Raw genomic sequence first — 22,503 nt, 5'->3', positions numbered from 1 at the left:
GAATCCCATACTCACCCCAAATCCCACAGAATCCCATATTCACCCCCAATCCCACACAATCCCACAGAATCCCATACTCACCCCCAATCCCACACAATCCCATACTCATTCCCGATCCCACAGAATCCCACACTCACTCCCCATCCCGTATTCTCTCCCAACCCCACACAATCCCATACAAATCCAGTCTCTCCCAATCCCACACAGCCCCACACAATTTCACACAATCCCATACTCCCAATCCCACACAATCCTATACTGCTAACCCCACAGAATCCCATATTCCCAATCCCATAGTCCCAATCCCACACTCACCCCCAATCCCACACAATCCCATGCTCACAATCCCACACTCACCCCCAATTCCACACAACCCCACACAATCCTATGTTCCCAATGCCATACAATCCCACACTCCCAATCCCATACTCACCCCCAATTCCACACAATCCCACACAATCCTATCCTCGTTCCTAATCCCACATAATCCCATACTCATTCCCAATCCCACACAATCCTATGCTCCCAACCCTATACTCACCCCCAATCCCATATTTTCTCCCAATTTCCACACAATCCCACACTCGCCCCCAACCCCACACACCCCACACCCACTCCCAATCCCACACAATTTCACACAATCCCATATTTTCTCACAACCCCACACTCACTCCCAATCCCATATTCTCTCCTAATCCCACACAATCCCACATTCTCTCACAATCCCACACTCACCCCCAACCCCACACAATCCCATATTCTCTCACAATCCCACACAATCCCATATTCTCTCCCAATCCCACACAATCCCATATTCTCTCCCAACCCCACACTCACCCCCAACCCCACACAATCCCACATTCTCTCCCAACCCCACACAATCCCACATTCTCTCACAACCCCACACAATCCCATATTCTCTCCCAATCCCACACAATCCCATATTCTCTCCCAATCCCATATTCTCTCCCAATCCCACACTCACTCCCTTTTCCCCGGGCCATTCCCCCTGCAGCTCCCGCAGCTCTCGGGGCTCTCTCAGCTCTTTGCCCCGATCCTATTTCATCACCAGCCGGCTCCTCCCCCTCCTCCCGCCCCCCGAGCCCTGCCAGAGCCTCGTTTACACAATTTGGGATTCGGAGCTGCCCAGGTGCGCACAGATCCCTGCTCGGGAGATTTCTCCCAGGATTTTCCTGCCCGGGCTGGTTCGGCTGGTTCAGCCGGGCTCGGTGACCCCGGGGGTTCTCCCAGCACCCCAAACCAGCAAATTCCAGCTCAGGAAGGATGAAGGTGGTGAGGGCAGCCCCCCCCCGTGCCCCCAATCTCACCGTAGGACGCTTTTCGTTCCCTGTCCGAGTTCCCCATGGCTGAGCCCTTCTCCTGCTCTGGGAGCTGCTTCACACGGGAAACATTGGCTGTGGGAAAGGGAAAATCCTGTCAGGGTGGAAAATCAGAGCTGGGGCAGAGGCAGATCCACGTGCCCGGCTCTTTGCAGCTCTGGGAATTCTCACAGGGATGGATTCAGTCCTGAGCCCTTTTCCAGCTCTGGGAATTCTCACAGGGATGGATCCAATCCTGAACTCGGATGGATTCACACCCTGAGCCCTTTTCTAGCTCTGGGAATTTTCACAGGGATGGATTCACATCCTGAGCCCTTTTCCAGCTCTGGGAATTCTCACAGGGATGGATTCAGTCCTGAGCCCTTTTCCAGCTCTGGGAATTCTCACAGGGATGGATTCAATCCTGAACTCTGATGGATTCACACCCTGAGCCCTTCTGCTGCTCTGGGAGCTGCTTCACACTGGAAACATTGGCTGTGGGAAAGGGAAAATCCTGTCAGGGTGGAAAATCAGAGCTGGGGCAGAGACAGATCCACGTGCCCGGCTCTTTGCAGCTCTGGGAATTCTCACAGGGATGGATCCAATCCTGAAGTCGGATGGATCCAATCCTGAGCTCTTTTCCTGCTCTGGGAATTTTCATAGGGATGGATTCAATCCTGAACTTGGATGGATTAAATCCTGAGCTCTTTTCCAGCTCTGGGAATTCTCACAGGGATGGATTCAATCCTGAACTCAGATGGATTCAATCCTGAGCTCTTTTCCAGCTCTGGGAATTCTCACAGGGATATTTTCACACCCTGAACTCGGATGGATTCACACCCTGAGCTCGGATGGATCCAATCCTGAGCTCTTTTCCAGCTCTGGGAATTCTCACAGGGATATTTTCACACCCTGAACTCGGATGGATTCACACCCTGAGCTCGGATGATCCAATCCTGAGCCCTTTTCCTGCTCTGGGAATTTTCACGGGGATGGATTCGATCCTGAGCTCAGATGGATTCAATCCTGAACTCGGATGGAATCACACCCTGAGCCCTTTCCAGCTCTGGGAATCCTCACAGGGATGGATTCACACCCTGAGCCCTTTCCAGCTCTGGGAATTCTCACAGGGATGGATTCACACCCTGAGCTCAGATGGAATCACACCCTGAGCTCGGATGGATTCACACCCTGAGCCTTTTCCAGCTCTGGGAATCCTCACAGGGATGGATTCACACCCTGAGCTCGGATGGAATCACACCCTGAGCTCGGATGGAATCACACCCTGAGCCCTTTCCAGCTCTGGGAATCCTCACAGGGATGGATTCACACCCTGAGCCTTTTCCAGCTCTGGGAATCCTCACAGGGATGGATCCAACCCCGAGCCCTTTCCCAGCTCTGGGAATCCTCACAGGGATGGATTCACACCCTGAGCCCTTTCCAGCTCTGGGAATCCTCACAGGGATGGATCCAACCCCGAGCCCTTTCCAGCTCTGGGAATCCTCACAGGGATGGATCCAACCCCGAGCCCTTTCCCAGCTCCCAGCACAGGGAATTCCCTCTGGCAGCTGCTGAGGAAGTTCCCCTGCTCTGCTCTGCCCAGGGAGGCACCAACGTGGCAGGAACACAGAGCAGATTGTGAAACTCCAGCTGGGGACACAGCCGGGAATTCCCGCGGTGTGGAAACCTCCCCTCCCCCTCCCAGCCCCCCAAACCCCCCCAAACCGCCCAAAACCCCCAAAACCCCCCCAGGCTGTGGGTTTAGGGCAGGTTCAACTCCTCTGTCAGCCTGGGTTGGAATTCAGCCCAGACAGGAATGAGCTGGATGTGGAAAGGGAAAAGCAGGAACTCTCTGGGCTCCAGAAAAATCAAAATTCCTCCCCAGGATGAGCCAACACCCCCCAGTGACAATTTGTGGGCTGTAAAGCTCCTGATCCTCTGAAATTCCAGCAGATTTGAAGGGCAGAGCTCCATAAAAAAAGGGAATCATCAAAAGGATTCAGTTTAAGGGAATTCCAGCTCTGATCTCACACATATGATTTTCCTTCTTTTGTAAGCACCAAAACCTCACAGCTTCCATTTAAAAAAAAAATTTAAAATAAAATTAAATAAAAAAATAAAATATAATGGAATAAAATAAATTAATAGAATAAAATAGAATAAGAATAGAATAATATAAAATAGAGTAAAATAGAGTAAAATAGAATACAATTCAATACAATAAAATAACATACAATAGAATAAAATAAATTAAAATAGAATAAGAATAGAATTAAATTAAGTAAAGTATAATAAAATAGAACAAAATAAAATAGAATAAAATAAAATACAATTCAATAAAATAAAATAACATACAACAGAATAAAACACAATAATATAAAATAGAATAAGATAAATAAAAGAGAATAAAATAAAATACAATAGAATACAATACAATAAAACACAATAAAATAAAATACCACCATAAAACCCCACTGAAGTTTAACAAAAAGCCAAATTTCTGCCACTCCAGGAGCAATGACCTTACCCCAGAGCAGAGTCCCAGCAGGATGAGGGGGGCAGGGAGATTTTGGGGGGAATGTTCGTTCTCAGTATCTGAGCCCAGCCTGGGTGGGGCACCCAGAGCTCCTTATCTGGACCCCCCAGCTGAGGGAGCAAATCCCACCCACTGCAGGCACACAAAGCACTTCAGCCACGAGGATTCTCCCCAAAATCCAAATTAAACCTTCTCCCCAGGCAGAGCCTGACCCCCCCTGCTGAGCCCCCCCAGCCCCTTCCCCAAATCCATCCCTGGGTAACCCAACACTGACCCCAGCAGGCAGGAGAAATTGCCAAATTATCAATGAAATTTTTCATGAGCACAAATCAGGATCATTTCTAGGATCATGAATTGGAAAATTTAATTCCAGTCGAAATTTATTTTATATGTATATTAGAAAAAAAAAATAGTGTTTCTCCATAAGATTGATTTTTAAGGTTCAAATTGAATTTAATTTCAAAACCATTGAATTAAGAGTATGAATTCTGTATTACAGAATGATTTTGATCTCTGTTTTATTGTTTATCTTGATTTTTTTTTTCTACATTCCAAGTAAGTTTTGAAAAGCTTCCAGACACATCCCTGAATCAAATCTATTAAATTAACCAGTCAAGTTGTGAATTTAATATTCCTTTGTTTTCTGGTCAATCCTCACCCCCTCAGCCCCATCCCCTCCATCCCAGGGGATCTTTCCTCCAGCAGATCTGCATTTCCCACATCCCCTCTGAGCTGAGCTCACACATTAACTGAGGGTGGGATGGGCAGCAGAACTGCAAAATAACAGGAATTTTTATTTATTATTTATTTATAATTTTTTTTTTTTTTTTTTTTTAATTTTATTATTGTGTATCAGTATCTATATTGTGTATCCACCCCCACAGACCCACACAGACCTGGGGAGACCTTTCCTCCAGCAGACCTGCATTCCCCATAATAATATGTTATTATTATTATTATTATTAATATTATTATTATGTATCCACCCCCCAGACCCTTTCCTGCTGCTCTGTCCTGGTTTGGAGCAGGACCTGGCACCTGGTCTGGTCAATCCTCACCCCTTCAGCCCCACAGATCCAGACAGATCTGGGGGATCTTTCCTCCAGCAGATCTGCATTCCCCACAATATTATTATTATTATTATTATTATTATTATTATTATTATTATTATTATTATTATTATTATTATTATTTCCCCACAATAATATTGTTCCACACAATAATATATTATTTTTATTATAATTATTACTGTGTATCCACCCTCCAGCCCCTTCCCAGGACGAGCTCCCTGGAGCAGACCCAGCCCTGAGCACATCACGAGCTCGGGGCACACGGATGTGCTGTGCCCACAGCCAACAATGGACAATGGGATTCTTGTTCCACCCCCAGCAAACCCCACAGACCTGCTGGCAGCCCCGGGCTCACCCTCCTGCTGCTCCCTCAAGGACTCAGGAGCAGCCTGGCCCCGTGCTGGGAGCAGTTCCTGCCTTTGAGCTCCTGCCTTTGATGTGGGGCTGGGAGCTGGGCTGGTTCCTGTGGGGCTGGCGGGATCCTGAGAGTTCTTTGGGGTGGTTTTGGGGCTAACAGGATACTGAGAGTTCTTTGGGTGGTTTTGGGGCTGGCAGGATCCTGAGAGTTCTTTGGGGTGGTTTTGGGGCTGGCAGGATCCTGAGGGTTCTTTGGGGTGGTTTTGGGGCTGGCAGGATCCTGAGGGTTCTTTGGGGCTGGAAGGATCCTGAGAGTTCTTTGGGGTGGTTTTGGGGCTGGCAGGATCCTGAGAGTTCTTTGGGGCTGGAAGGATCCTGAGGGCTCTTTGGGGTGGTTTTTGGGGCTGGTATCTTGTTCTGCTCCACACACAGACACGCTGCAGGCTGGTGGCACTGGGAGCTCCTTACTGGTGATACTGGGAGCCCCACACTGGGGACACTGGGAGCCCCACACTGGGGACACTGGGAGCCCCTTCCAGGTGATGTCACACTGGGAGCCACAGGCACAATGCCCCAAACCAGCCAAGGTGGCCACCTGCCATCCCAGCACAGGTAACTGGTGAACTGGGAGCTGGCAGCTGCTGGTGTACTGGTTGGACTGGATGATCTCAGAGAGTTTTTCCAACTTCCCTCCCTGATTCCACCTCCCACATGGCCCAGCTCCTCTGCTGGCACTGGTACCGTGACCTGGAAAACTTTGTCCTCTGCAGGGACCTGGTGGGGTCACCCTGGGGCACAGCATGGCGGGTCCTTCCCTGGGGGATCATCCCTGGGGGATCCATCCTTATGGGATTCCTCCCTGTGGGTCCATCCCTGTGGGATCATCCTTGCAGGATCCCTCCCTTTGGGATCATTCCTGTAGATCAATCCCTGTGGGATCATCCTTGCAGGATCCCTCCCTTTGGGATCATTCCTGTAGGATCATCCCTGTGGGATCCATCCTTGCAGGATCCATCCCTGTCAGTCCTTCCCTGTAGGATCATTCCTGTAGGATCCATCCTTGCAGGATCCCTCCCCGTGGGTCCATTCTTATGGGATTCCTCCCTGCAGATCATCCCTGTGGGATCATCCCTCTGGGTCCATTCCTGTGGCATTCCTCTCTATGGGATCATCCTTGCAGGATCCCTCTCTATGGGATCATCCTTGCAGGATCCCTCCCTGTGGGATCCCTCCCCCCCTTGCTCTGCCCCACTCCTGCCAAGCACACAGAGGATAAAAACAGGGCTGAACTCGGCCCCACCCCTGTCACACCGGACCAGGGCCCCTGTCCCACCTGAGCAGGTGGGAGCAGCTCGGTCCCTGCCCGTCCCCCATCCCATTATCCCATCCCATCCCCTGCGGCTGGGAATGCCCTGAGCTCAGGAGGGCGAGCCGAGCCCGCCCTGCTCTCCGACAGAGAGTGACCTGGTTATCCCCACACCCAGAAACAGCCAGCACCCGGCAGGGAGGAGCAGCTCTCCTCCCAGAGATCCCAGATTTAGGAGCTGGCCCCATTATTCCCGGCGTGGGACGGGGCGGCTGCCGCACACCCGAAACTCCCTGCAATGAATCAAACCCAAGGCCAGGAATCCGGAGCTGTTATCGGGATCATCGCTGCCTGCCCGGAACCGGGACCGGAGCCCGCTCCGAGCCACGTGTGCACCTTGACCGGGGCCAGCCGGCAGCACGGAGCCGGTCGGGGCACAGCGACACCCCCGGAGCTGCTCCGGGGCCTCTGGGGACTCATCCTGCCCCCGGGAACCGGCGGGGAGGGAGCGGAACCGAGAGCGGGGACGGGGACACGGGACAGGGACACGGGACAGGGGCACCCGTGCGGGGACACGGAGACAGGGCAGGATGAGCTCCGGGGGGCTGCTGAACCCCCGGGGGTCCCCACACAGACCCCCAACCCGAGGGATGACACTGCAGGACCCCCAAACCCCGCGGGAGGGCACAGGGTCACACTCGGCACCGCCACCCCCCCTCCGGTGGGTGGCTGGGACACCCCAAGGTCACCGGGGGACCCCGATCCCCAGCAGGGGAGTGCGGGCAGTGCCGGGGGGCGAGCAGCGCCTCCACCCCCCCCTCCTGCCCCCCGCCCACCCCAGTGGTCCCGCAGCACATCCAGGGCATCCCCCACGGCCGGAGCCCCCCGCAAAACACCCGCGCACCCCCAGAGCTGGATCCCCCCCTCCGCCCCGACGCGGCACAGCCGGGAACACCCCGGAACAAGGGAGGGTCCCCCCAAACCCCCATCGCTCACCGGCCCCGGGCGCCCCCGGCCCCGCCGCCGCCGCCGCCGCATGCCCGGCCCGAGGCGCTGCCGGCGCACGGAGCCGCGTCACGGGGCGGGCTGGGGGCGGCACCGGGCAGCGCTCCGGGAACCGCCGGACCCGCTGCCGGGGCTGCCAGGGGCTCGCAAGGCACCGCTGCGAGGTGCCCGAGCCCAAATTGGGGGTGCTGGGGTTGGGGGCTGCGCGCCATCGTGGCTCATGGCCCCATCCCCCAGTGCACACCCCAGCAAAGGGGGGAATTGAGCCCCAGTGAGGCTCAGGAGGGTCCCCAGACCCCCGTGGTGGGTGGGGGCACACCCAAGGGAACAGCTGGAGCTGTGCCAGGGAGGTTTAGGGTGGATTTCAGGGCAAGGTTCTCCCTCAGAGGGTGCTGGGCGCTGCCCAGGGAATGGGCACAGTCCCGGGAGCGTTTGGGCAGCGCTGCCAGGGTGGGATTTTGGGGTGTCTGTGCCGGGACAGGAGCTGGGCTGGATCATCCTGGCGGGTCCCTTCCCGCTCAGGAGATTCTGTGACTCTGCTCCTTCCAAGCTTTTCCCCACAGCGTCTCATTCCACCCCCCAAAACACAAATCCGCTGGAGCCCTGCTGGGATTTTGCTGCCCTGGCACCACTTTTCATTCCAAAACTCCCAATTTCTCCCCGAGTTTCCTGACTCCTGCTGCAGGTGCCACGTTTGGTTTGTTACTGGTTTTTCCAGAGGGAAACGCTGCTCCCTCACTGAATTCTTCCTCCTCTGTGCATTCCCTTGAGATAATTTTTTCAACCACTCCCTTCCTGAGGCTCAGACCCAGGGATTTAAGTGGGAATGGGATGCAGCACTGGGCAGGTGCCTAAAGAACCCTTTAGTACTGCTAAATGACCAAGTCCTGGAAAAATGAGGAGATAGGACACTGCTCTCCTGAAACCGGGTGTGACTGACCCCGGAGGCAGCGTGGAGTTGGGAAACTGCCCCAATTCCCTAAATCTCCCAAATCCCAGATGTTTTGGGCTGGGACAATGTAATCTCCGGGGTGTTCGGGTGCTGACTGATCCTAGAGGCTGCGTGGAATTAGGAAACTGCCCAAATTCCCTAAACCCCCCAAATCCCAGATATTTTGGGCTAGAACAATGCCAGCTTAGGGAGTGTTCAGGTACTGAATGACCCCAGAAACAGCCTGGAGCTGGAAAACTGCCCTAATTCCCTAAATCCCCCAAATCCCAGATGTTTTGAGCTGGGGGCAATGCCATCTCAAGAGGTGTTCGGGTGTTGACTGACTGACTCCAGAGGCAGCGTGGAATTGGGAAACTGCCCAAATTCCCTAAATCCCCCAAATCCCAGATGTTTTGGGCTGGGGGCAATGCCAGTTTAGGGGGTGTTGGGTACTCACCCAGCTCGCAGCCACGGTCTGGTTTTGCGGGCATGGCTCCTGCAGCACGCTCCGCTCCTGGGGCAGCGTCTCACTCGCTCCCAAGGGTGTCCCCTCCCTATTTAAGCGCTGTCCCCTCCCTCCGCCCAAGAGCAGAGTTCCCCAAGGAGCTCCGCGGTTCTTCAGAGGTTTGCGGCATGTCCCGATAGCTAATTAACTCCCCGATCGCTAATTAACTCCCCGTTAAAGCGCTTTGATGCGGCCCCACGGGAGTTGTGGCGGTTCCGATCCGGACTCTGCTCGGGCAGCCCCGCTACGTGCGGTGGGGATCGTCCCGCGCTATCGCCGCGGCTTTGTCGGCGATAACCCCTCGGCGATAAATAAAAAGAGCTGAGCGAGCAACAGGTGAGCGCTGCGTGAGCCGCGCCACGAATCGGGGGGGCTGCGAGGAGGGCAGAGCAATTTTGGGGCTCCCCGAGATCTGGGAATGGCTGAGGTGCGCCCCATTGAGTTGTTATAAATGAGAAACTAAATGTATAAATTATAAATGAGAAATAAAGTCTCGATGTTCAGCAAAATTTGGATTGGTTGATTTTATATAGACGGAGCAAGCAGCGCTGGGGAAAACGTGAGGGGTCACAGGCTGAACTCGGTTTGCAGTTCCCATTTTATAGGATGGTTTTCCTTGTAGGAATCAATAATTGTTATTGTTTTGTTGTAATAATTTTGTAATGGTGGTCAAAGAAACTTCCAAACTTCGTGGAACAGCTCTTGGGACAATTGGTCACGGAACCAAGTGTGGATAAAAAGCAGAATAAATGGGAAGGTTGTTTTTTAGCAGATAGTTTGTGATTGATCACACCAAGGCAGGAAATCTGATTCTGAAAAAAAAAAACAACCTTTCAGACTATGGAAAACCCTTTTTTTTTTTTTTTTTTTTTTTTCTTCTTTTACAAACTGGTATGCACGATATAACAGGGAGATTTAAACAGAGTGGGTTTAATAATCTATTTCCCTTTATCCAGGTCCACGTTCTTCTCTTATTTTAAATATTCTGCTTTATACAAACGCCAACACTTTTATGATTAACTCGAATCTTTTATCCATTAGCGCAGAGCTCGGGGCAGGTGCTTCCCGAAAATCCTCGGACAATGTTTGTTCCGGCAGCACCTGGAATGAGGAAAACAAACACGGCCCACGCGGGGCTGCGGGAACAACCGGTTCGGCCGCCCGGGGGAGGGAAAAAGGGAAAAAGGGACAGACAGAGCGGCTGCCGGTACCGGGATGGGCTCGGGGGGCCCGGAGGGGCTGCCCGGTACCGGGATGGGCTCGGGGGTCCCGAACAGATGGAGGGTCCTGCCCGGTACCGGGATGGGCTCGGGGGTCCCGAACAGATGGAGGGTCCTGCCCGGTACCGGCATGGGCTCGGGGGCACCTGACTGACAGAAGAACCTGCCCGGTACCAGGATGGAGTTTGAGGGGTCCCGAGCAGATGGAGGGGGGGCTGCCCAGTAGCGGGATGGGCTCGGGGGTCTCGGACTGACAGAGGGTCCTGCCCGGTACCGGGATGGGGTTTGGGGGGTCCCGGACAGATGGAGGGGAGGCTGCCCGGTGCAGGCATGGGCTCGGGGGTCCCGGGATGGGCTCGGAAGTCCAGGACTGACAGAGGATCTGCCGGTACCAGGATGGGCTCGGGGGTCCGGGGATGAGCTCGGGGGTTCCGGACTGACAGAAGAACCCGCCCGGTCCCAGTATGGGCTCGGGGGTCCGGGAGGGGCTGCCCAGTACCTGGATGGGCTCGGGGGTCCGGGAATGAGCTCGGGAGTCCCGGACTGACAGAAGAACCTGCCCGGTACTGGGATGGGGTTTGGGGGGTTCCGAAGAGATGGAGGGTCCTGCCCGGTACCGGGATGGGTATCGGGAGCCCCTTGTGTGAGGATGGGGTTTGGGGGTCCCGGGATTGGCTCGGGGGTCCCGGACAGACAGAGGTGCTGCCCGGTACAGGGATGGGGATCGGGAGTCCCCGGTACTGGATGGGATTGGGGGTCCCGGCCCCTCCGTCGCGCTGTTTGGACTCCGGGGACACAGCGGGAGCAGCGGCAGCTCCTGCACGCCCCACCGAGGGCTGGGAAAGGGTTAAAGCAGGAGGAAGGTCCCGGTCACCGACAGAACCGAACCGGGCCCGGCCCCGTTGGGGGGAACGGAAAGCAGCGGGCTCGGGCCGCACCCGGAACCCTCAGCACAGCAGCACCTCCGGCACGGCAGCCAATCAGCGCTCAGAGCCCCACGTGATCGCCGCGCCAAGATGGCGCTGTCCAGGGCCGCGGCCCGCGGGGCGCTCTGGCGCCTCGGCCCCGCCGCCCTCAGCGCCCCGCGGGGGCCGATGGAGCCGCGGCTGCTGCTGGGCGCGGCCAGGTGAGCGCTGCCCCCCGCGGGGCTCTCGGCGAGAGCCGCTCCCCTCCCCGCGCAGCCCTGACCCGCCAGCGCCCAGCGCGGCCACACCGGGATCCCGCCCCGCGTCCCCCCCGCCCTCACTATTGCTGAAATCCCCAAAATCCCAAATGCTCCATCGCTGCCGCGCTGCCCTGACAGAGCCGCGCGCGGGAATTGCGCGCTCTGCGCCTCCATCCCCCCAAACGCGCGTTCCCCGCGCATTTCCCGCGCATTCCCCTCTCATCCCCGCGCATCCCCTGAGGATTCTCCGCGCATTTCCCGCGCATTCCCCTCTCATCCCCGCGCATCCCCCGCGCATCCCCTGAGGATTTCCCGCACATTTCCCGCGCATTTCCCGCGCATCCCCTGAGGATTTCCCGCGCACTCCCCGCGCATCCCCCTCTCATTCCCCGCTCATTTCCCTCACACTTCCCTGAGGATTCCCCGCGCAGTCCCCTGCGCATCCCCTCTCATTCCCTTCTCATTCCCCTCTCATCCCTCGCTCACTCTCCGCGCATCCCCTGAGTATTCCCCTCCCGTTTCCCCCTCCCGTTTCCCCCTCCCGTTTCCCCCTCCCGTTTCCCCCTCCCGTTTCCCCCCTCCCGTTTCCCCCCTCCCGTTTCCCCCCTCCCGTTTCCCCCCTCCCGTTTCCCCCCTCCCGTTTCCCCCTCCCGTTCCCCCCTCCCGTTCCCCCCTCCCGTTTCCCCCTCCCGTTTCCCCCCTCCCGTTTCCCCCCTCCCGTTTCCCCCTCCCGTTTCCCCCTCCCGTTCCCCCTCCCGTTCCCCCTCCCGTCTCCCCCTCCCGTCTCCCCCTCCCGTCTCCCCCCTCCCGTCTCCCCCCTCCCGTCTCCCCCCTCCCGTTCCCCCCTCCCGTTCCCCCCTCCCGTTTCCCCCTCCCGTTCCCCCCTCCCGTTCCCCCCTCCCGTTTCCCCCTCCCGTTCCCCCTCTCATCCCCTCTCATCCCCGCTCTCTCGGGGTTCCCTGACGCGGTTTTGGGGGCACAGCCCTGCGCTCTTTTCCCCGCTCTGTTCCCCGCTGCGCTCTCTCTCCTCCCGCGCCCTGGTGGCCGCCGTGGCCTCGGCGGCTCGGCGGCTGAACGCGCGCTACGAGCGCTGCCTGCGGAGGAGCTTCCCCGCCTTCTACCGGCTCTACAGCACCTTCAAAGCCGGTGAGTGCCGGGCCAGCCCCGAAAAAACACTCTGCGAGAGGGTGGGGTGTCCCAAAAAGGGATATCCCAAAAGGTGGGTCCTGAAAAGGGGAGTCCAAACGGCTGGGTCACAAATGGTTTTGGAATTTTTTACCGAAATAAGAGTATTGGTTTAGTGCTGATGTTCAACAAAAGAGGCTCTAAAAATTTAAGGTTACAAAGTTTGTGTTTATTTAGGTAATTCACACTGCAAAATCACAGGTGATCAGGAAATTTGTTTATTTATTAGCAAAGGATTCGAACAGAAACATACTGATAAAAACAGCCCCTCCCATCCCCCTTGCCTGTGGTAATTAGCTGTTAAGCATTGATTGAATTCTTAAATTAAGTCTGGGGTCTTTCTGGGGAAGGGGGTCTTACAAGGAGGAAGTGAGGGGAGTCTTCCTCACCCTGAACTCTTGACCTTTTCTGTCAGTGACAATACAAATAATTTTTAGGGACAGTCCAGTTCAGAAAATGGGATTTTGGTTGCAGTGTCTGTGTTTCTCACCAGTTTCATCTTTTCCCATAAACAAACATAAAATCAGATAATCAATTATTTAACTTTCAGATAATTACTCCCGTCTAACTTTGAATTATTTTCAGCCAGATAACTCAAATCCTGATTTTTTCAAGATGAGTGTTTCAGGTGGGGTGTCCCAAAAAGGGATATCCCAAGGAATGGGGGGAATACAAACACTGAATCCCAAACAGGAGGACAAATTTTGGGATGGGAGCAGAGTCTGCAGCCCCTGTGCTGCCTGGGGAGGGATCAGCAGCTGAGGGAGCTGTGTCCCTGCAGGAATCCTGGCACTTTTCCTGGATGTGAAGGAGATCAGGAAGATCAAATCCAAGATGTCCCAGCAGAGGCTGAGCACTCAGCAGCTGAGCTACAGGGAGATGGAGAGGCTGCGCCAGGTGAGAGCTGCAGGGGGCTGGGGGTGCCCTGGGGGGGTCCCTGCCAAAAAAAAAAAACAGGGACTGGGAGCTGCAGCCAGCACAGGGATGGGGATTTTGGGGAGTTTTGGGTGCCAGGTGCTCCCATACCAGGAGATGGAGCAGCTGTGCCAGGTGTGCTCTGCAGGGAGGGGCCCAAAATCCCCTGGGGGTGTTCCCTGCCCAAAATCCTCTGTGCCATTTCCCCTGCCCAAAATCCCCTAGGGGTGTTCCCTGCCCAAAATCCTCTGGGGGTGTTCCCTGCCCAAAATCCTCTCTGCCATTTCCCTGCCAAAAATCCCCTGGGGGTGTTTCTTGCCAAAAAAAAAAAAAAACAAAACAAACAAACAGGGACTGGGAGCTGCAGCCAGCATGGGGTAGGGGTTTGGGGGAGTTTTGGTTATCAGGTGCTCCCATACCTGTGCCAGGTGAGCCCTGTGCCAGGGAGGGGCTGGAAATCCTCCAAGGGTGTTCCCTGCCCAAAATCCCCTGGGGTTGTATCGTGTCCAAAATCCTCTGGGGGTGTTCCCTGCCTAAAATCCTCTGGGGGTGTTTCTTGCCCAAAATCCCCTGGGGGTGTTTCTTACAGAAAAAGCAGGGTCTGGGAGCTGCAGGCAGCAGGGGGCAGTGGGTTTTGGGGATTTGGGGGTTTTTGGGTGGCTCTGACTCTCTGTGCCCCCGGGGCAGTTCCGCAGGGACGTGCTCAAGGCCATTCCCATCGGCATCATCGCCATCCCCCCCTTTGCCAACTTCCTGCTCATTGTCCTGATGTGAGTACTGGGCTGGCATCACCCCTGGGGGGGGGCTGAGCCCCAAATTCTGGGGGTTCTGAGGGGCAGGAGTCTCTCACTGGGAGGAGAATCTGAGGGTTGGGTTGGCAATCTCAGCTCCTGGCACTGGTGTGCCACTCAGAGAAATCGTGGAGTCAGTTAAAATAATTTAATCAAGTAAATAATAATGTAAAGTATTGATACACAATAATAATACTAATACTGCCCCTGCTCTGAGTCCCCCCTGGAGCCCCTTGCCCTGAATTCCCCCTGCCCTCCCCTGGAGCCCCCCTGGAGCCCCCTGCCCTGCCCTGAGTCCCCCCAGGAACCTCCTGCCCTGAATCCACCCTGAATCCTCCCTGAATCCCCTCTGGAGCCCCCTGCCCTGCCCTGAGTCCCCTCAGGAATCTCCTGCCCTGAATCCACCCTGGATCCTCCCTGAATCCCCTCTGGAGCCCCCCAGGAACCTCCTGCCCTGGATCCTCCCTGAATCCCCTCTGGAGCCCCCTGCCCTGCCCTGAATCCTCCCTAAATCCCCTCTGGAGCCCCCCAGGAGCCCCCTGCCCTGCCCTGAATCCTCCCTGAATCCCCTCTGGAGCCCCCCTGGAGCCCCCTGCCCTGCCCTGAGTCCCCCCAGGAACCTCCTGCCCTGAATCCTCCCTGAATCCCCTCTGGAGCCCCCCAGGAGCCCCCTGCCCTGCCCTGAATCCCCTCCCACCTTTCCCCAGGTATTTTTTCCCCCGGCAGCTGCTGATCCGTCACTTCTGGACGCCGCAGCAGCAGCTGCAGTTCCAGGCTGCCGACGCCAGGGTGCGCTGTGGCCGCTACCCCGCGGTGCTGCGGGGGCTGGCGCTGGCAGCGGGGTCCCTGCCCCAGCCCTGGCAGCAGCAGCTGCAGCAGCTCTGTGCCCAGGTGTGTGCCCAGGTGTGTGCCCCAGACCAACCCCCCAGGTGTGTGCCCACGTGTGTGCCCCAGACCAACCCCCCAGCTCTGTGCCCAGGTGTGTGCCCCAGACCAATGCCCCCAGCTCTGTGCCCAGCTCTGTGCCCAGGTGTGTGTCCCAGACCAACCCCCCAGCTCTGTGCCCAGGTGTGTGCCCCAGGCCAAACCCCCAGGTGTGTGCCCAGGTGTGTGCCCCAGACCAACCCCCCAGCTCTGTGCCCAGCTCTGTGCCCAGGTGTGTGCCCCAGACCAACCCCCCAGGTGTGTGCCCCAGACCAACCCCCCAGGTGTGTGTCCCAGACCAGCCCCCCAGCTCTGTGCCCCTAGAACCAACCCCCCAGGTGTGTGCCCCTAAACCAGCCCTGCTGAGCTCTGTGCCCAGGTGTGTCCCCAGGTGTGTGCCCCAGACCAACCCCCTCATCTCTGTGCCCCTCCCCACCCCTGGGGGCAGTGGGAGCTGCTGTCCCCTGCCAGGGGTGTCACCTGCCCTGCTGGCTGTCCCCAGGTGCAGGGGGGTGCCCAGCCCCAGCTGGCCCAGCTCTTGGCTCTCAGGGCTTTGTTCTCTGGCTCTGTGCTGGCGCTCAACAGGCTCCGTGTGGATCACGTGGTGAGTTCAGCTCTGCCCAGGTGAGCCCCAAACCAGCCCAGGTGCAGGTAAAAAGCTGCAGAGAAGCCCTGGGCCCATCCCCACTCTGTGGCAGCAGCTGAGGGGGGCTCAGGTAAGACCCCACCTGCAGTGCTGCCTCCAGCTGTGCCCCCCCCAACACCTGGAGGGTGTGAATGACCCCAGGGAGGGTTTGGGGCAGCAATTTCCACCTGTGCAGGTGTGAAGGCAGCGGGTGTGGGGGGGAGGGATTTCCCCATCCCTGGAGCCCTTCAGGTGCTACCAGGCTTGGTGGAAGTACCTGAAGGGCTCCCAGGCTGTTTGGGAGGGGCTGGGCGTGTCCCAGGTGCTCTCTTGTCCCCACAGAGGGCCCTGAGCCAGGTGCTGTTCCTCACGCCCTACCTGCCGGCCGCCCTGCTGCGGCAGCGCCTGCACAGGCACCTGCTGGAGATCCAGCAGCTGGACAGAGCCCTGCTGCACCTGGGGCTGGGGCAGCTCTCTGGGGAGGAGCTGCAATCGGTGAGAGCACCCCCACCCCTGTGCAGGGCACCCCCACCCCTGTGCAGGGCAGCTGGCAGCTCACCTGGCACCTGCATGGCCTGGGGGCACCAGGCTGGCACCTGGAAAAGGGGTTTCTGCTCCTTGAGGGGGGTGTTGGGCTTCTGTGTGTTCCTGACTCTGTCTGTCTGTCTGTGTGTCTGTCTGGGGCTCCCCAGGCCTGTTACCTGCGTGGTCTCAACTCCACTCACCTGGGCCAGGCCAAGTGCAGGGCGTGGCTGGAGCAGTGGCTCAGCCTCTCCTGTCAGCTCCAAGGTACCAACACCCCAAAAAAAACCTTCTCTGCCCACGGGGAGTGTCACTGCTGGGGAATTTGGGGGGGAGGGGTTTGTCCCCATCTAGGGGACAGCTGTGCCCAGGTGTCCCCACCCTGCACACCTCTGGTGGCAGATTGTCCCAAGGGATGGAAACAGGAGTGGGATGGAAATGTGGGACCGGGATCCCAGTGCTCCCAGTGTGCCCAGAGCCCACCCCAGTGCCACTCTCATCCCATCCCAGCCCTCCCAGTGCCTCCCAGTCTCTCACATTGCTCCTGTGCCCTTGCAGCCTCTGAAGCCTCCCTGCTGGCCCACAGCATGGTCCTGCTGTCCCTCAACTACAGCCACCCCCCAGAGTGACACCCCGGGGTGCCCCCGCTGCATCAGGGGGTGGCAGCTGCCTGTCCCTCACCTGGCGCCCAACCTGGAGATTCCCAGCCCGGGGCTGCCAAAATCCCAACTGGGCTGAGCTGGGTTTAGCTGAGCTGGGTTTAGATGGGCTGTGCCGTTCCCTTCTTTGGAGTGGTGCAGCACAGCCAGGATCGGTGGTGGTTTCATGGTTGCAGTAATTAACTGCATTGGTTAATTAGGGCAGGCAGGAGCTCCCTGCCCCGGGGCTGTTGTGTGTTCTGTTCTCTGCATCCTCCTCGGTGCTTCCCGCGGCTTTGGGGATTCCTCGCTGGAGGTTTTTCCTTTTGTTTCCTTTCCTGGACAGTCTGAAATGTCACACCCTGCCCTGGGGGTGGAGGAGCAGCCTCGAGTTCCTCCCAAATCCTTCCTGAGAGTTTTGGGGGGGGATCTCTGGGGTTTGGGGGAGGCAAGAGGGGGTTAGGAAGGGTCAAATGGGGAAGGGGGGGTTCCAGCACTGCACCCCCCAAATTCAGCCTCGTTGTGGTTTTGTTTTTACTTTTTCCTCCCCTGCATTTCCCATTTTAAGGGTTAAAACCCCCCCCTTACCCCACGCTGCAGGAGGAATTCCTGCTGGCAAAGTGAATTTACCCCAAATTTGGGTGGTTTAAATCCCAAAGGAATTGGTGGCTCCAGTGGCTTTGGGGGGGCACAGGGTGTGGGGACACCTGGAAATTTCCCTTTTGAATCCTGTTTGGGATATAAAGGAGGAGCCACCCCCTTCCTCACCTTTTGTGGGGTTCAGAGACCCCCCCCCCTTGAGAAATTCAGCCACAACTCACATCCAATTGAACCATTTGATTCCTTTTTCCACTTACTTATTCCACTTAAACACAGCATTGTTCAGGAAAAGGGGGGAAAATTTGTATTCAGGAGAAGCTTTGGATTCACAAAATTTGGGAAAATAAAAATGAAAAAAAAAAAACCAGTGTGAGCTTGGAGGAATTTATGGGGACATTTGGATTTTGGGGGGCAGGGGGGCTCAACCACCAGGATCAACCAGAATCTGGTGTTAATGTGGATGAAATCTAATAAAAGTTGTATTAAAATGCAAAGATAGCAGAGTAATTTTGAAATGTGGGTAAAAGTAGAATAAATTCTGGTAGTTCTTGGGGAAGCACCCCAAAAACTGCTGGGGATGCACCTGGGGTCAGTCTGGAGTCACCCCCTGCAGGGGAGGGGGAGCAGGGGATCCCTGGGGTGAAAAATTGGGGAAAATGAGGATTGTGACCCTCAGTGCGTGTCACCCCTGGGCCCGGTGTCACCTCTGTGTCACCCCCTCAGCCCTGTGGGTTTTCTGGGGGTGTCTGTGGGTGGGGGCTGTTCCATCCTGGGGTCTCTGGGGGTTTTCTGGGGTGTGGGGGAGTCTGTGCCGGAGTGGGTGATGGGCTGCTGCCAATGCCGGGGGGGGCTCTGCTGGGGTGGGGGTTGGGCACCCGGGGTGAATAAAGTGAATTATGTGAATAAAGTGAATAATTCCAATAATGCCTTCCTGTCCTGGGCTCAATCCCAGAGCCCAGCTGAGCATTCCTGGTTGGGCTCTCCTGGAATTCCAGCAAATCCCCCTCTGTGGTGGCACATTTTGGAGATCAGGGATGCTGGATAAAAAATTATTCACCAGATACAACACACTCACCATGTAGTTCTTCTCTACTTTAGTTTTTAATCTATCTCTTAAAAACTGTCCATAAAATTAAAAAGTATAAAGTGGCCAAGAATCTGGGCAGTTCTTCAACATCCTCCCCCAAGCAAAAAAAAACAGAACAGAAAGTAGGAAAAGGAAACCTCATCCCTAAAACCATCTACGGCCACCCCAAAGCCCCTCCTAAACCCGTCTGATTGAATCTAATCTAGTCTAGTCTGCTCTAATCTAATCTCCATCTCTACTAGAGATTGAAGAGGGTCAGGGAGTCCCAATCCATCCCATCCCCGCCGGGCAGGGAGCTCGGGATGTTTGCAGCCCCTGCTCGGCGGGGATGCAGCTGGGGAGGGTCTCACTGCTCTCCCCGTGCCAGGCCGCCTCCAGGAAAGCCGTGGCCAGCACGGTTTCATCCAAAGCCGGCTTGGCGGGGCTGAGCTCAGGCAGGAGCGGCTCTTGTGGCCAGTCCAGGTGCTGCAGGTCGCCGAGAAAGGAGAATTCTCCTTGCTCCGGGCCGAGATGGAGCAGAGCTTCCCAGTCAGCGCTGTCCTTCAGCTCCGGCAGCTCGCCCGGCTCCTCCTGGGCGCTGCTGGGCAGCCAAGAGGCCTCGGCAGCTGCAGGGGGATTCCAGCTGTGGCCGCTTCCCAACTCCTCCAACTCGCGCAGCAGCTGCTGCAGCTCCGCGCCCACCTCGAGGCAGCGCCGGGCGGGACTGGGGCAGCGCCGGGCCCCGGGATGGGCTCCGGGATGGGCACTGGGATGGGCACCGGGATGGGCACTGGGATGGGCTCCGGGATTGGCACCGGGATGGGCTCCGGGATGGGCACTGGGATGGGCTCCGGGATGGGCACTGGGATGGGCACCGGGATGGGCACTGGGATGGGCACCGAGATGGGCTCCGGGATGGGCTCCGGGATGGGCCCCGGGATGGGCTCCGGGATGGGCCCCGGGATGGGCACCGGGATGGGCACCGGGATGGGCACCGGGATCTCCTCCAGGATGGGCTCCGGGATGGGAACCGAGATGGGAACCGGGATGGGCTCCGGGATGGGCCCCGGGATGGGCACCGGGATGGGCTCCGGGATGGGCACCGGGATGGGCACTGGGATGGGAACCGAGATGGGCTCCGGGATGGGCTCCAGGCTGGGCTCCGGGATGGGCTCCGGGATGGGCTCCAGGATGGGCACCGGGATTTCCTCTGGGATGGGCTCCAGGATGCGCTCCGGGCCGGGTACCGGGCCGGGCTCGTCTGCCCGACCCCGCCGGGATCTGCTCCGGACGCCTCCTGCGCCCTTTGCAGCTGCTGCTCCTCAGCCCCTCGGTGTCCTGGGGGCGAAGCTTCCAAAAGGCGCCTCTGCCCGGCTCGCCCTTCTCCCGTGGCACCTTGATGAAGCGCTTGTTGATGCACAGGTTGTGCCGGATGGAGCTCTGGGTGCAAAAGAGAGCAAAGCGCGGGGGTGAAGTGCTGCCGGTGGCATCAGCACGGCCACGGGAGCGCGGCGCTGTGCAAAGAGCCCCGGGCAGCCCAGCAGGGCTCCAAAGCTCCTCCTACCTGCCAGGTGGGATGGGCGCGGCGGAAATAGCAGAAGTTGTCACTGATCCACTTGCAGATGGCAGCCAGGCTGAGTTTGGGCTCCTTGCTGGCTCCCATGGCCATGAGGATGAGGGTGGCGTATGAGCAGGGTGGCTTGAGGTGCGCGTTGTTCTTGTAGTCCATGTCCCCGGGGAGGGGAGGGGACAGGGCCAGGGTGGCGGTCACCGCGCTGGCGCCGGAGGACGCGGGCGAGAGCGGAATGTCCATGTAGTGGCAGAGGTCCCCGGCGCTCAGCGGGAAGCCTGGGCACTGAAAATCCACCAGGCTCACCAGGTTCTCCCAGATGCTGCAGCGATCCTCGGGGTCCTGCGAGATCGGGGCCAGGCCCAGGTGCGCGCCCGTCAGGTTGGCGAGCCACAGCAGCTCTGGCTCGGCACCGGGGCGCTCGTCCTGGCTGCAGCTCGGCTGTTCCTGAGCTCCGAGCGCGGGGGCTGCAGCACAACATGGCTGCTGTTCCCGGGAACGGAGGCGATGGACGGGGCGGCTGCTGCAGGAAGAAGAGGCACCGAGAGGGTTGAGGTTCTGAGAGCGCAGAGTTAAAATGGGTCTAAAACGTGGGAATTGTATAGAATAGATTGCGGGGGTGGAAAGAAAAGTTGAGTCTGGTAGGCCTGGGAAAGGGAATTTTGAGTTTGGTCTGCACCTGCGTAATCATCATGTTATAAATAATAACTATATATAAATGTATATAATATATATTAATAAATATATAAAATTATAAATATATATAATATATAATATATAATATATTATATATTATATAAATATATTAAAATATAGATATAAATATCGTTTGGTAATTTAATAGAATTATTGTTTAACCGTAACAAGAATCATGAGAAAGGATATTTGGGGGTCCTAGTGAAAATTACAATACATACTCGGATAAGATCAATGTACACAATAGAACAATATGGGTTTAATAATTGATATACAGTAATGTAATGAAAAGGGTGTAAAAACAATTCCACCTCGAATCCATGTCATCGTCAGATTTGGGGTTGTGCCCCTGATTCCCAGAGCTCTTCAATACAAACCCCTGCATTTAATGCCCCTGTGCTGATGCGTTTCCACGCTCAGTTCAGTGCCCGGCACCGGCAGCGCCAGCCCCGGGTGTTCCCGGTGCCCCCGGGGGCTGCAGCAGCCCCGAGCCGCGGGGACATTCCCTCCAACCCCCGTGCCCCGTGCGGGGCTGGCACTGCCTGGGGCTGGCACTGCCCAGCGAGGGTTTAGCCACAGAGAGAATGAAAGAAATCAATCAGCATCCCCTCCCCGCGCTTAAACAACACAAATCCAGTCCTGCAGCCACCAAGCAAAGCTGTTTCTCGCACCTGCCCCGGGATTGAGGACGGCAACTCAGAGCCCATCACCCCTAAAGGCTCTAAAACACTCGTCCATCCCTATCCCATCCCTGCCACCAACTTCCTTCGCTTCGATGCTGTTTGTTGGCCAATCCTCCCTTCCCCCGGCCCCCAAAACCAACCTGCAGCAGCGGCGAGCGCCGGCAGCGCCCCAAGCGCGGCGCGTCTCCAGGCGAGCCGGCAGCTCCGGGCTCTGGGCAGCGCCGGGCGGGGGATGCGGGGCTGGCTCGGGTGCGGGCTGGTGGCTTTGGAGGCAGGAGAGAGAGAAGGAGAGACGCCAAGAGAGGGGCAGAGCGGGCGGAGAGCAGCCGCTGGCCCGGCGGTGGCGGCGAGAACTGCGGAACCCCGGGCGCGCGGGGGACGCCGCCGTTTGGGGCGGGGGGCGCGCGGGTCGCCAGTGCCACGAACGGGCATTTCCTCGAACGGGCGCCAAACGGGCTCCTTTGGAGCGGGGGGGTGTGCGGGGGGCAGCGCCCAGCCCCCGGCATCCCTCACTCCTCGGAGCCCCCAGCCCGTGCAGGTGTCGCAGCTTGTGCGGCTCAGGAGAGAGATGAGTGGATTTTGGAAGAGCAGGAGAACAGAAAAGATGAAAAACCAACGCGTGGAAAAGAAGAAGGAGTAAGAGCAGGGCGGAGATCACGGCTCGCCCCGTCCCGCCGCCCCCCGGGACCCCCAGAGCCGCGGATGGAGCCCCGGGGTGCGGGGGGACCCCCAGAGCCGCGGATGGAGCCCCGGGGTGCGGGGGGACCCCCAGAGCCCAGAGCTTGGTTCGCAGCCAGCACCAGCAGCCCCGAAGGCTCCATCCTGCCCCCCCTTCTGCTGCTCCTTGTGCCCCCACCCGATTTTGGCACCTGTG

General features: G+C 57.3%; 2 protein-coding genes and 1 long non-coding RNA gene across 3 annotated transcripts in view; 2 read left to right on the top strand and 1 right to left on the bottom strand.

The window, feature by feature from the left end:
• SLC11A2 (solute carrier family 11 member 2) overlaps window positions 1-7,652 on the bottom strand; it is a 31,142-nt gene extending 23,490 nt beyond the window's left edge. Inside the window, exons 1-2 of the mRNA XM_079329228.1 lie at window positions 7,585-7,652; window positions 1,329-1,415 (exon numbers count right to left, since the gene is read on the bottom strand). Coding sequence (XP_079185354.1) covers window positions 1,329-1,365 — 37 coding nt within the window. The 5' untranslated portion in view covers window positions 1,366-1,415; window positions 7,585-7,652. The remainder of the gene's footprint in view (window positions 1-1,328; window positions 1,416-7,584) is intronic.
• A 1,616-nt stretch (window positions 7,653-9,268) lies between these two features.
• Window positions 9,269-10,216, top strand: LOC306813643. Its single transcript, XR_013777009.1, has 2 exons — window positions 9,269-9,365; window positions 10,071-10,216. It is a non-coding gene; the product is annotated as an uncharacterized lncRNA (long non-coding RNA).
• A 1,008-nt stretch (window positions 10,217-11,224) lies between these two features.
• Window positions 11,225-17,059, top strand: LETMD1 (LETM1 domain containing 1). Its single transcript, XM_079329251.1, has 9 exons — window positions 11,225-11,375; window positions 12,397-12,560; window positions 13,381-13,496; window positions 14,202-14,284; window positions 15,013-15,196; window positions 15,732-15,833; window positions 16,197-16,349; window positions 16,547-16,643; window positions 16,935-17,059. Exons 1-9 carry the CDS (start codon window positions 11,266-11,268, stop codon window positions 17,003-17,005), a joined length of 1,080 nt encoding a protein of 359 aa, XP_079185377.1. The 5' UTR covers window positions 11,225-11,265; the 3' UTR covers window positions 17,006-17,059.
• The last annotated feature ends 5,444 nt before the right edge of the window (window positions 17,060-22,503 follow it).

Source organism: Erithacus rubecula (genome assembly GCF_903797595.1).
Source record: "Erithacus rubecula genome assembly, chromosome: 31".
NCBI classification, from domain to species: domain Eukaryota; kingdom Metazoa; phylum Chordata; class Aves; order Passeriformes; family Muscicapidae; genus Erithacus; species Erithacus rubecula.
The sequence above is the reverse complement of the archived record's forward strand: the minus strand, read 5'-3'. Positions and strand labels throughout refer to the sequence as shown.

Bases quoted from the DNA above. Each gene is read 5' to 3' on its own strand.
- LETMD1 (XM_079329251.1), top strand. From the start codon at position 11,266: ATGGCGCTGTCCAGGGCCGCGGCCCGCGGGGCGCTCTGGCGCCTCGGC. The intron at 11,376-12,396 runs GTGAGCGCTGCC...TTGGGGGCACAG, and splicing joins CTGCTGCTGGGCGCGGCCAG to CCCTGCGCTCTTTTCCCCGC. The intron at 12,561-13,380 runs GTGAGTGCCGGG...GTGTCCCTGCAG, and splicing joins CTACAGCACCTTCAAAGCCG to GAATCCTGGCACTTTTCCTG.